We start from the raw sequence: 14465 nt of genomic DNA on the forward strand, positions 1-14465 counted from the left end.
CAACTTAGTAGGTTCAGTACGATCTTCAGCAACTCGCAGAAATTTTATGTTTAGTTTAGACCGCTATATACAAATACAAATGAAAAATCTTCGTTTGAAGATTTGTGTAGCCTATTGAGAAGCATAAAAAATTAGTTTCCTTAAGATAGTAGCTGTGTAATTCATTATTCGAACTGGAAATAGAGGCCGCAAGATTTAAACGAAGTACCACTTGACTAGACTTTTGCGCCCGCCCACATTAGTGTCTTCATATGCATGGCACCAAGGAGTGATTGAGTTTGCGGCCAGACCGAACACCAGAAATGGATCGAAAACGCATGACTTTATTCCCACTTTTGACGACAAATCCTAAATCAAATGAAGCTATACACTGGACGATATATCTCACATGGAAATTCTTGAACTTCTGTGAGCATTTCTGTTGTTTCCAGACTACGTAGAGGGCGAGGAAATACTGGCGGCGGATTCCGATGCGTCGCTGACGCATCGCCATTTTGAGACCACTGCTGTGCCCTCGCGTTCACTTTTTGCCTGCGTCCTATTAATGCATCTACTGTGTGCGCAGCATCGATCCGGTGGTAGCATGCCTGATAGCACTACTGTGGCACCGCGCAGGCGCCTTGTCACGTGGTATTGTTCAAATGTCGCGCAGTTTCCCTTTGCAGCCTCCAAAATTTAAACCAGTGCAGCTGCCTTCGCGAAGACAATTGGGCTCTACAACTCCTGCATTATATATATATATATATATATATATATATATATATATATATATATATATATATATATATATATATATATATATATATATATATATGTTTGTTTATATATATAACATGTTTGTACAGAAAACGCACTGCGGTCAGGTTACTAGGAGAGGTAGAAGCGTGGTGTACCTTAGAGAACAAATAGAGAAGAAAAAAGGGGGAGGGGGGGACAAGAACAATTGCGCCCGGCACAGCTAGGTACGTATGCAGCCAAAGAAGATCACGAAACGCGCAGTCATGTAAATATTTATGTTACGCTGCTATATGTTCATGTCGTTGTGTTCGTCGTCAGCGAGCCTGGAAAATATTTTTCTGTATGCGCCATGTAAAAAAAAAAGAAAGAAAACGCGAACTCAATGCAAAAACCAGTAGCCAAATGAATCGGTAAATCACAGATGCCTATCGAATAAAACAAAAAAGAAGTGCGTCGGGGAGTCATCTGTTCCGTTAACTCACAATAAAATGGCGTACTTGTCGGAATACATCTCACTTCACCCATTTCCCGTACTAAAACACGCTTTTGAGTCATCGCGCAGCCCTGTACTTTGTGTGCCTTTGACGAATCTTCCAGGTCTGTTGAAATATCTGTCTGTCGCATAAGCGAATCGATTGTTACAAGTGCAGATACAGTTTTTTTTTTCTTTCTGTTTCCTTTTTTTTTACGTGCCTTCGTTTCGTCGATGTTCCCTATTCGATATATATACTGACCTTGCGATTATTCCGCTTTCTCGTGCGGTATATTTCCTCACCGCTTAGCCCGTCGCGTAGAAAAACAGTACCTTTTCTTCTCTCTTTTCTCTCTGTCTCGTTCCGTTTTCTTCTTTCGAAGCAGAGTGCGGCGATGGAGTTCTTTATAATATCGCTAAAGAGACAGCAAAAGTACGAGCGCCTTGAAAGTGTAACGCTGCCATAATGATGAAAATCCGCCGCAGCAAAAGACTGGCTACATTTCGTTTATATTTCTTTGTATCAGGCTCTACCATGCGGATTGTAGTTTTACATTTTTCATTCTTTTGCAGGCTAGCATTTCACATCGTCTCACGTGTGTACTTAAAGAGCCGCCTTCTGAAAAAAAGAAAAAAAAAACTGTCTTTTGGAAAATTACGCTCCCTGCTGATGATGTCTGCTATCTTTTGAGCGCAGTTCTTTCTTCTCATAGTATGTCATTCATGCGATATCAGCTGAATCCAGACGCGCCGTAGCTTCTTCAATGTTTTGTCGTCTGTTCTCTTCTTTTTGCCAGGCGCCATTCCCCCCTCAAAAGCACTCGAGCAGCGAATGCGTCTGCGGCAAATCTCCCTTGCTGAAAAGAACGCGTGTCGCAAAGGCGACACCCACGACGTATGCTTTATAAAAGCAAAAAGACAGGAGGGGTCTCATGGATGAGCCAGAGTAGGTTCCGTGTTGGTATTCATTTTTTTTTATTTTCTCCTGCATGTACACTGTAAGATTGACTTGTTATATTTGTTTCTAATGCTACAACGATCCCGCGAGATACAACTCTCGCTTTAACATTGTTCTCCAGCCGTAAGAGAGCAACCTGAACTCAAAAAAAAATATAGAACAAAAAAAGGAAAGAAAGAGCATGATCGGTATTAATCGCATCGACTTAAAAACAGCGGGAGTTAAGCAACCGGCTGTTGCTGATTTTCTGCTCCTTGCCAACATCTTCTTAGGTCGGACGTCTTCCGTATTAAAGATACGCGCCATGCATGGAGAATTCTACCAAAGCAGAAATTACCATAAAAGCTTCCCGTAGCTGCTTCTATGCTTGAGAGAGAGGTATACTTTCTGAACATGCAAATTAAGATGAAAATATGTCCGGTCTATTAACATCAATGAATGACACAGAGCAATGCCGCGAACGATCTAACCTATCCCCGATTATGCTATTAGAATTCCCTGTTCATTTATAACTCTTATTGTATTTGCCCTTGGGGCAATATCCTCGCCCAACTTCTGCATAAGCAGAGGTAATGGCAAATAACAGTTTTAAAAATTACTACAACATATGTGCTGGTGTAATGCAATGTATGCATTACATCAAAACCCGTTACAATGCATTATAATTTTTTTTCGATGTGTTCCCAATAATTTCATTTCAGCTAGCTTATCGCTCATGCCCGTCCTATAGGTCCCCTCTACAAATGATAAGTTGAAATTTTTATGCGGTGTGTGTTGCACCGGAACAGGATACTATGAGCGACAAAAAAATCATTTGCAGTAATGCATTTGGAAGACCGCGAAATAATAATAATAATAATAATAATAATAATAATAATAATAATAATAATAATAATAATAATAATAATAATAATAATAATAATAATAATAGTTTATTTATACACATCAAAAAGTAGAAGAAGGAAACGGGCCTGTCTAAGTCTACGTGGACTTGTGCGACTATAGGCCCGGCAGAGTCGGTGCAGCGATGTAGTAACACCTTTACATAATAACACGTTTTTTACCAGCTTTAAGACCGAGAGCTGGTAGTATTACCAGTTAACAGGCCTTCACATAGCAAACAAAAACAAAAGCACTAAAGAACCACAACGAAAATTCAATATTTCATCATTAACTTCTCCGGCTGCTTTTTTTGAAGTTGCATAAAAGGTAATGATGAGATAATCACAAGTTGTTTTAGAGGACGGCATCAGGAACTGCAGTGGACAAAGTAGAGGGAGATTTTTAGTATGATGCACTCTTAGATACAGCAGAGTGCCGCTAACTCTTTTGAGGCTAGAGGAACTAGTTGTCTCACGTTACTCCGTTTTAGAGGTTTCTCAGAAGCGCCAACGGGGTGAGTTTACTCTCATATTGTGCCTCATCAAGTGCACATGCTCACGTCAGAGCTAAGAGAGCTCCCCCGAATGGAGTCAGATGTGGGGCAATCTTCCAGTTAAATGAGTACCGAGCATTTCCTGCATCCTCTGAATGTAGGCGGCCAAGATAAAACTGGGAGGAGAACGTGTCTGGCTTCTTACTGAGCAAAGTCGGCTTCAGGTTGGAGTGGCTCGTGTGAATATTATAGAATCCGAACTAAATGTAATTGGCGCTTACCAGATGTGACCACTTAATTAGAAAGCACGGTTCAAATCTTCAACAAATTTTTGCCCGTAGCTGCGCCCTTGGGTAACATATCATGGGATCACCATCTAGGCCTTAAAAATCACGGCTGAAAGAACCCTAGTCAAACACGCACGAGTAAAGTGCTTGTCAACAAGCCTATACGTTTCAAGTGGCCTCACGGTCACTGTCACTGAATGTTTCGTGGCTTTCTTTTGTTTTTTTATTTATTTTCTCATTTATATCCAGAATGCATTATAGGCAATGCAATAAGAAGCTAACCGGTTGCCGATTAGGGTTACAGTTGCACATAACGACCAATGAATTCCTTCTTTTGAACATTTTTGTTGCCGTTTAGAATAATTTGGGTTCTAGAGACGACTACGCCCTTACGCGTGTAATTGGGTTATAGAGACAGCTGGCTTGTTGTGCCGCGAAGTTGTGCGTGAAAGTTCAGGAGTTGCTATATAATATTCCTGACCCGACGGCTTTTGTCAAAACATGACATACATTCTTGTAAAGCATGTGCGCGTGTCTTTCTTTTTCACTCATATTTAGCGCATTTGTCGTTATTGCTTTCTCGGCGTGCTTCATCCTTTCAAATATCGACCTTCAAGTACCTCTCGTTTCGTGCTCACATCCTTAGCCTACCCGCACTCTTGGGAGGCGCTCGGTCCCTGATCCCTGGCGCTTAAGAGCATATATCGCGCTCCTTCGAGTAGCGGAGGAGAGGGTGAGGAGGAAGCGGAGGGGAGAGGGAGGGGAGCGCCCTCCCGGGATGGTGTAGATGTGCTCGCCGAGGGCATCGATTAATCCCCGGGCACTTGTTATAAACGACGACGGGGTTCATATCGAAGGCTGACCTCCGAGCACTTCGGGGAGGGCCCAGACCCGCAAGGTGTATTTAGCTTCCCCTCATTGCTTTCCCTCTGCTTCTTCTCCTCCTTTTTTGATTTTTTTTAATACTGCGACACTATAGCGACCTCCTCGCTATGTTTTTGTTCATTGCTTCCTGGGTTATAGAGGGAAGAAACGAGCCGCCACAGAGCAGGCTGCCAGGGTACAGTAAATGGTCGATACCGGTTCCGTTTACGATTTTGCAACGCCATGTCTAAAGAGCTGGATTTCGCTTGGCAGCCAGTTGTCGCTTGTCTGTGTAGTCAATTACAATTATGCTGTGTGATGCGCCGCATTAAAGGGTCGTCGTTGGGTTTTCTTTTTTCTGAATAACACCAAATATAACCGTGGCTTTGGATCTACTTGCTAATTTTTTTTAGCACCCAGGCTCATTTCTTGTAGGTGTGTTCAGTGCTGCTGGACTTATATTCGATTAAAGTCAGCTCTCGAATGATCTGTAGCAAGACGCGGAGAGAACAGAGACAGTTGTTCCATATTTCACATTTTTCTTGCGTAGAGAGATTAAAGGATATAGAGGCAATAACTTTAAAACCGCTCATCCGTCGTTCGAACAGGCAAGAAAAAAGTGAAATAAACCTGACAGCGACTAAGTTACCCCATATTTATTATGCAAAAACTTAAAGAACGAATGCTGGAAATGGTAAATGTTCAATATGTCCTGTACTTCCAGTGCTTTACAGAATGCATATTTTCTCCCGATTTCATACATTTGCAAAATTATATGTCTTATTAGCTGTTTCTTCTGACGAAAATCGCGGTTTTAGGATTTCTGTTATTTGACTAAAGAAAGAAAGTACCAAAGTTTGTCCCAATACAGTCTCTATACATTGTTTTTCTTAGTGTCATTTGGGTTATTCCACGCCAAATCAAACAGCGTTTTTCGAACATCACAGATATAGTTAAAAAGATTTCCATATGCATGTTGAAGTTCAGACGTGTTCTCCATATTTACTCTTCTTCCGAAAAATGTTCGACCATTTTAGCAAGAATTACTTTTACTGATCACCTGATATCTAGAAGGCATAAATCAAAATTTTTTTTCGAAGGCGCATTGTATAATTCTGTCACTCAAATGTTGCACATGGCAAGACAATAAAGTGGTGCGGCTGCCAAAATTTCCACTTTTTTGAAACATTTAAACACTTTAAGTGCTTTTCCACCGCCAAAAGCGAGTAAACTTGCAAGGTTTTTATACGTTTTTTTTCCCCGAACGCAGTCACATCCAGAATGCACAAATTAAACGCAATATGGCAGCTCGGTCGATATAGTATAAAAGAAAGATATTTTGAAGTTTTGAAGATTTATCCAATTGCACAAAAAATGAAAGTTTAATTTTTTTAAGGAGCTTTGTGTTTAAGGCTAAAATAAGTAGCCTTAGTGTTCAGTCTAAAAATTTATGTGACACATGATTAGATAGCTGTATACGTTTGCTATGCATGTGAGAAGTTACAAGAAGGTTTTGTAGTCTAAACGGGCAAATGTTTTCATGTTTGTGTCAGCACCGGCATTTCTCCAACGTGTGCCGAGCTTGCCGGGCTGGGCTGCAGACGACGAAGAGAAATGATCGCATGAAGCACAATCTCTATGGCTTCGTCGGCCACAGAGATGACTTAGATATAGAGTCGTGATCTGCGTCTTATTGCCAAGAGACGCACGCTCTAACACAATTTGGCGTGTGCTTGGTGTGGACCAGGTGAATCGTACAGCCAATGCACATTGAATATCCCTAGGTGTTAATTTCGTCAGGGAATCGCGCACAGTGGAAAGGTACGTCTCGCGCAGTTTATAAATAGAAACATTTGAACTTAAGCAGCCAGTCGATACAGAAAGAGCGCTGGTATCATTCACGCAAACATTTCATAAGATATGTCATACTGCAATGCTGTGAAACGTGTCAACATGCATTGCGGCATACATGCAGGGAACAGGACGCTTTTTCCCTGGAATCCAAAGATTCTCATAAGACGATGCAAGTAAAAACACCTTCATAATTACAACTGAATGCCTGCACAAGCGTGAATGAAGCCTTCTGGTGCTGCCTGTTGCCACTGTTCGACAGCCTGAATATTCTTGGGTATAAGATTCATATTTTATAATTCAAAATTCAGGCAGGTGTGCTCAGACGTGGCTTAGGTACTCTTCTCGCGTTCATTAAAAAAAAAATACGAGTCGAGGCTGCGACATTTTATGTCGTTTGTTTTCATATAGAAAAAAAATATATATACGTCACAATTTGTTGAGTAGTTTCCCAAGTCTACTTTGTTGACAATCTCTCCTTGCGAGACGGCAGGGCTTTATATGTTTATGCAACCTTCGCGAACCACGTACGACCATTTCAAAAAGTAATTTCTTGCGTTTGAATACAAATACCGTTTTGTACCTTGTCAGGTACACAGCAACTAATGAGCTTTCTAATGATATACCACATATATTTTTAGGCCGACTACCAAAGCAGCTTGTTCGAACTTGAAAACGAAGCTTCTTGCAAAATATAGATAAATAAATAAAATAAACTTTACAGTTTAAACGGTAGATTACTGGTAAAGGAGGATTTGGCAAACGCTTTCAATGATTATTTTGTACACAGAGACGTTGACCTCAATCATCCCATGCCGCACTGTGTGCACATTACTCCGAATGCAAACACAATATTTTTTCAGCCACTCATGCCTTCGGATGTATGTTCTGTGTACCTAAGACTCAAGACATCTCGCAGCTGCGATGCCGATGGTCTTCAGATTCTACCTATAAAATTTGTTATATATGATATTGCCCCTATTTTGACACATATTTATAATTTGTGCATTTCCACAGGCGTATTTCCAGAAAATATGAAGGTTGCTAAGGTAGTAGTATTATTTAAAAAGGGTAATAAATTGGATATAAAAAATTATCGCCCGATCTCGATCCTCCCTGTTTTTTCAAAAGGTCTTGAAAAAAATTATTCTAAGTCAGTTGTCTTCGTTCTGTGAAAAGTACAAGATAATTTCAAATGCTCAATACGGTTTCCGTAAATACAGGTCGACGGAATTAGCTCTTCTCGATCAAAAGGAATTTATATTGCAGAATTTCGAACATAAGCTATTAACAATAGGCATATTTGTCGACTTTACACAGGCGTTTGATCATATTATTCACAACATTTTATTCTACAAACTAGAGAAATATGGGATTAGAGGCATTCCACTTCAATTATTAAAATCTTATCTTAGTAACAGACGCCAGTTTGTTTCTGTAGGCCACAATACATCGGTAACCAAAGAAATACTTTGTGGCGTCCCACAGGGTAGCATTTTGGGCCCGTTGCTGTTTAACTTATATGCTAACGATATTACTTCCATCTACGAAAAGGCGAAATTTATCATTTACGCGGATGATACAAGTGTTTTCATCTCGTCCGGTTCTTGTACCAATTTAATTAGTATGGCAAATGAATTCTTGCGCAGCCTATCCTACTGGTCCACTAAGAACTGTCTAAAAGTAAATACGGCGAAAACAAAGGCCGTAATTTTTCATACCAAAGGCATGAGTCTTCTTCCGTCAGATCTAACATTAGCGTATAGATCCACAAATATAGAACTCACTCTTTCTGCAAAGGTGTTAGGGGTACACTTCACGAGTACCATGCAATGGGACGACCATGTAAGCTTTGTACTCCAAAAACTTAGCCGCATAACAGGTGTCTTAAATCGCTACAGATATACTTTACCCGTCTCTGTAAAATTATTAATTTATAATGCCTTATTCGTGTCTCACATACATTATGGGCATCTTGTATGGGGCACCACAACTGAATGTAACTTGAGTAAATTATTTCGTATGCAGAAGAAAATAATACGTGTCATCGCTAATGTACCGTTTGCCGCCCATACTGAAAACCTGTTCAAGAAATACAACATTGCGACAGCCCATAAAATCTATAACTGCAGACTATTACGCGAGTATTACTTTAATACCAAACGTAACAATACTTTACTTGTAGAACTTGCAAATCTATCCGTCAATTCATACCGTTATTCCATTCGTACACCTGAAGTCTGGAAGGTTCCGCGCTCTAGAACTAACTATGGTTGTCAAATGCTGTGTAATAACCTTCCAAGATTACTGAATTTATACGACAGAGCAGGCTTCAATTTACAGGATTTATCACTGTCAGAATTTAAAACTCTATTGCTTTCACTTCAGAGCACGTTTGTTAGTGATTAGTAATGTGTGTTATGTTCCTCTTTTTTTGTCTGTTACCAAGTGTATATCATTTATTTATTTCAATGCCGCAGTGTGTTTGGCATTGTTATTGTGGAAACATTTCACTGTTATTGCATATATTATATAATTGCAATGTTTTATGGCCACTAGATAAATGTAATTTATATGGCGCTTGATGTGTAACCCCATGCAGCCATAGTGTACCCAAGGGGGTGAGGTTACCTCAAGCCGCGTCTGTGCGGCTTTTTTCCCTCATCCACCTCCATTTACCACTCCTCTGTACATGTGTGTGTGTAAATGGAAATCAATAAATCAAATCAAATCAAATCAAACTTTGTTTTCATGCGCATGCTGAAGCTTCAAAGCAGCAAATATTTTTCGCATATACTACGGCAACCGTGCTAACATTCTATGTATGACTTCCGCTCTCAGTATTTTGCGGTGTTTCAAGCAAAAAAATAAAAAATTCAAACCTTGCAATTTTACACGCTTTTGCAGATGTCAAAAGCACTCGATGTATTCAAACATCTCAAGAAATGGGCTAATCTTCCAGCCATATGACTTCATTGCCTTGCCATACAAACCATGTGAATGTCTGAGTCATGCAACATGCCTTTAAAAAATGTAATGTTGATCGGTGCCTTCTAGCGCAGCTGGGCAAGAACAATGAATTTCCGTATAAATGCTAGAAAGCGTTGGCAAGAAAAATAAAGGTGGAGAATGAGACTAACTTGAACAAACATATGGAATTTTTTCAACATATATCTGTGGCAGTCGAAAAAAGGAAAGAATACGCTAGCCGATTTGGTGTAGAATGACCCATTGGCTGACCCGGCGTTGTGGTCCACGTTGAAATAGGTCATATTGAGCGAGAACTGCGAACGAAAACGTATAGTAGTATTGCAAGAAAGGAATGAGTTGCAAAATACTACAATAAAACTAATTTTGTGCACCATTGTCAATACAAAATAAAAACGTCTGCTGCGTCCAGCTGACGCGCCCCTCTGATACGTCCTCTCGAAAGAGACTTATACCCGTATCACACCGGCAGCTGGGATCTCCTTCAAACGTCCTTCCCGTAAGGGACCGCAAGGGGGTTTCACCTCATAGGAGTTGGCTCCGTGTCACACGGCCTATAAGCAAGCTTTTGAAAGCTGCCGCTGGGGGCCCATTAGGCGCTGCTCACCTCGTACGCAGTCATGAAAGAAACACGTTATATATCGCTAAAATTTCTGGTTACTTGTCTTTTCTTACAACATACAATTATTTATGCATCGCATTTATAATTGGTGGTAAAAGTGAAATTATAAAAAATGAGGGTGATTTCTTGACTCGAAATTCAAGCACGCTGGGAACAAGAGTACTCCCTTCAGTCTGCAAGGGAGATCTTCCATCTCCTTTCGCTAGGAACTTCCTTAAACATCCTTCGCTAAAGTACTGCCGTGTGACACGGCGCACATCTCCCTCGAGATAAAGACGTCCTTGATTGAAGGAAGTTAAAAGGACATTAGCCGCGTCCGTGTGACAGGGGTATTAGATGGGTTACTTGGTTGCTGGCTTGATGGAGCACAGTTACACAACAGCGCGTTTTGACAGGACGCAGAAAGAATTCGGCGACTGTCCCATGTGCATTCCTTCTGTGCTCTGTCAGAAGTCACCGTTATAACCATGTCCTCTCAAAACTTGCAACCTGCTAACCCACCGTGCACAGCCTACAGGGCCGGAACAGTAGCCCGTCATATACAAAAAAAAAAAATGACACGAATCCTGGGATGCACATTATAAAATGAAAACTCCCCCTCACCCCCCCCCCCCCCCCGAAAAAAGAAAAACATAGGCCGTGATAAACTAAAAAATTATCCGACGATTACGATACTCCCTAATGCGAAATTTGAGCGCAGCTCTATACGTGTTTCTATTTCGCGATATTTTGAAGCAAAGAATTTGAGAGAGACATGTAGCAGAGTCGGTAATGGTCGAAAATCTGATCTGCGGATCAAGCGAGCCGGCGTTTATACATGACTCGTCAAAGGTTCCAGTGTGATCGCTGGTGCCGCATGGCTTCCAGAAAGTACTATACAATTCGCATAGCGCATACATTCAGATTAAGAAACAATCTCACACAATAACAACCAAAACAAGCGCGAACGAGACCGACCCAACAGAACCAAACAGGCGCGGGCGAGAGCTGTGGTGCGAGCAGACGATAGTACGAAACGAGCGGATCGGCTGAGACCAGACACGAGTGCGCATCGAGCCGTAAGGAGGGTCCGCATGACACCAGCATCGCGCGCGCACGTCACTGAAGGGGCCGCTCTTATTGGTCTCCGCCATTCGCGGCTCGCGTCCTTCGTCTCCCACTCCAGCGAAGGGGGGCGGAGCTGGTTACGAGGCCGACGACAACGCCGACGCGAAACCCAGGAACGGACGCCAAAGAGCTGCGCTCTAAAATAAAGGTAACATTACAAGCAAAACCGGCAGTGCGGCACGACTTACAGCAAAGAACTCAACAGGAAAACCAAAGAAAACAGGGCGAAATAGGGAGAATCTGAGCTCAGCACTCCGGACGAACCATCGGAGTCAGCGCCTTCGTCCCCAGAGGACAGGACACGGTGTGTCCCACGCATCACGAGGGTTCTTGCAAGGTACGGCTTGTCAAGGAAGACGTCAGCTGCAACAGACGGGCAATTCTTTTTTTCGTTGGTCCACCGAAGTGCCACAAAACGGTGACTCTCCTAGATTAATTACTGTAGATCCGCGCAGTTCGAACATCAGGCGTTATTAAGCGTTCCTTAAAGATGAGTGTAGTACATGCAGTTCTACGTAAATAACAACAAAACGCATATAATGATGCGATGCGGACAAAGAAGAAAATAAACACACCCTTCGTACGCGCACTTTCGGAAAGCGTGCTCTGTAAATCTTCCTTCCAGGAAAAAACAAAAAAAAACTGTTGCTGTTTTTCTTGTAGGCAAAAAAAGAGGCAACTGAGTCACGGCGCGTAGTTGGGGTCATTTGTCTTCGGAAGGCTAAAGACCTAACAAGGTGCTCGCTTTCTGCTTACTACGCGATTGCGTCAGCCGTCAGTAAAGAAGTGTTACAGCTTTTTCCTTAGGACTGTAACTCATCCGCTCTTTGCAGTACCTTGCTATTCTTCGAAGGCTTAAGCACCATAGAGCCTTAGCGCCACAAACACAGCATTGCATATACGTAGGACGGAATGTATGCCTGTTGGAAGTAATACAGCACGCTGACTGTATGCTAGCTCTTTTCGTAGGTTTGGCGTAACCGAATCATGCAGCCCATACGAACGCGTACTATAGAAACATAACAACCACGATTAAAGGATCGCACAACGTGATGCATGGCGGGAAAAAAAAGTTAACAGCGAACTAACTGCCTCATAAAGTAGATGTAGCACCCTATAACGGTAATGGCGACGTATATTTTTCACGTTCCATTGCAGTTGTGCTGCCCTTAAAGACGTAGTTTCTTTTATTTATTTTTTTTTAAATCAGTCGTAACTGTCAATGCCCGTCGAGGATTGACGATACCGCAAGATAAACAAGATGACATATATAGTGCAGCCGCATTAAAGGCGAATACATGTTTCGGATGAATTACACAGAAATAGAACATTACACGAATGTTCAGATAACAAAGAATATGCAATGATAACATCAGATTTAGTAACTCTAGTGGGAGTCTAATGGAAACCATAGCGTAATACAATCAGAACACACGGAACGAATAAGCAAAAAAAAATTTTTCAAAGACTTCGAATAACAGAATATCATCCAGCACTCTAACAAGAAGACGCAGCTGATACAAGAATTTTTGACGCAGAGAATGCTGAATGACTAGAACGTAAGACTGCGAAGCTAGCTAATATTTCTTTGTTCTTTCACAACTGTGGAGTGCTTACTACGTTCCGCGTTAACAATCACAACAGTTCACGCTGCCGAACGCTGTGACAGTAACTTGATCCACGTGTTATTGTTCTTCCCCTGTTCGCGTTCACCTACAACTCTCCCGTACTTTTTTTTATTCTGCGCATTGAGCCAGCGAAGTCCCACGCGCAAATATAACCGAACAAGCGCTCCTTGCTATCATGAAAGAAAAAAAAAAGCAAACTCCTCAACTTCACTTCTGCGGCACGAAGGCTTCAGCTTACCGTGTGCTGCACGCAATTGCAAACGTCCGTGCAGAGCGCTGTTTCCTTTTTAAATTTCGAGCGAGGCAGCTTCACGCGGCGCGCGCTAACTGGCTTGTCCGTGTGCCAGCGTGCGTTACTGTGTGTAGGCGGCGAACGGCACGTGACAAGAGAGCCAAGGATACGGTCGAAGCCCGTCTCCGCGCACTCGTGTGAGGACAGCGAGGGGGGGAGGATGAATTGCTCGTTGCTTGGTTGCCTCCCCGCACAAAGGCCAGGCAGCGAGTTGTGAGCCCCCCCCCCCCCCCCCCCCGAGGGGCGTATAGAAACGTTCGTACTTTCATTCTTTTTTTGTTTTGGTGGAGCATGAGAAGTGATTCTTCCAGCGCGCTAGGGAGAGTGGAGGCGCGATTTTTAAAATTAATTCTGATTGTCACATCAAAACAATGTAAAGTTAATTACAAAGTGTGTTGAAATGGGAACTGAAATTGATTTTCTTGAGTGCAAAGGGGAACGATAAAAAAGAAATATATGCCGGTGTAATCTAAGGCTTCCCTCCTCGCGATTTGATATCTGATGACGCAGGAATTTCAATACCGTTTCCATTTCTTTCTGGTAGAAGCATAACATGGTGTCAACATTGGCGCAACATCGCTCGAACCGAGGACGAAGCGCGAAAGTGTAGCTTTGGGCCCTTACGTTACGTACTGTGCCGGTATAATCTAGCGATTCCTTCCGCTAGATGCCATGCCATTTTTATCGCCCACCAATCACGGCACCGCTGATCCCATTGATAACGCGGACGGAGCGCTGTGATACGGCCACTGACGAAAACCTGAATGACCATTGGGCAGAGACGCGGTACGTTATCCAGGCTACGGTTAAGTTCATACCAGATAAACATTGCACGTTATCAAAGCCACAGCTCGCTCAAGTCTTTGAAGTGCATACGCTAACCTGTTGCCACCTGGTAGCGCAACCGCCTAACCAGTGCTAGCTACCAATTTACTCAGCTTAAGAAATAAAGCAAATTAAAGCGAGCAATGAGCCTTAGCTGTTTTATTTTTCGTCGTCTCCAACCATGCGCATGTATGAAGCAAGCTTTTGAAGACGTCATTGAAGTAAGCCAGGTCAGCGGCATCGCTGCAGAGTGCTGTTTGTACCCTTGCCCAGAAGTAAACGTGAAACATCAAACAATACCTGTGGAAGAACGGTCATTAATCCTATCTTCCAGAGCTATGGAAACAACGGTTAGCAAAACTCTGCGTGTAACGTTTGTCATTAAGGAACGCTTTGTCATCGCACGAGTGACTCGGAACTAGATTTTCTTTTTTTTTTGGCAGCCTTACCTTGATGTA

At 42.2% G+C, this 14465-nt stretch overlaps 2 protein-coding genes across 20 annotated transcripts in view; one reads left to right on the forward strand and one right to left on the reverse strand.

Annotated features, from left to right (window-relative positions):
- Positions 1-14465, forward strand: part of LOC135921341 (uncharacterized) — a 1279318-nt gene that overhangs the window by 525536 nt on the left and 739317 nt on the right. Inside the window, exon 3 of one of the 18 annotated variants that reach the window (XM_070524802.1) lies at positions 2008-2156. The exons of the other annotated variants lie outside the window; for them this stretch is intronic. Coding sequence (XP_070380903.1) covers positions 2143-2156 — 14 coding nt within the window. The 5' untranslated portion in view covers positions 2008-2142. The remainder of the gene's footprint in view (positions 1-2007; positions 2157-14465) is intronic. 18 annotated transcript variants of the gene reach the window in all.
- LOC139049435 (protein O-mannosyl-transferase TMTC1-like) overlaps positions 1-14465 on the reverse strand; it is a 102405-nt gene that overhangs the window by 56304 nt on the left and 31636 nt on the right. The window lies entirely within an intron of this gene.

The sequence above is a fragment of the Dermacentor albipictus genome, chromosome 9, assembly GCF_038994185.2.
Source record: "Dermacentor albipictus isolate Rhodes 1998 colony chromosome 9, USDA_Dalb.pri_finalv2, whole genome shotgun sequence".
Classification (NCBI taxonomy): domain Eukaryota; kingdom Metazoa; phylum Arthropoda; class Arachnida; order Ixodida; family Ixodidae; genus Dermacentor; species Dermacentor albipictus.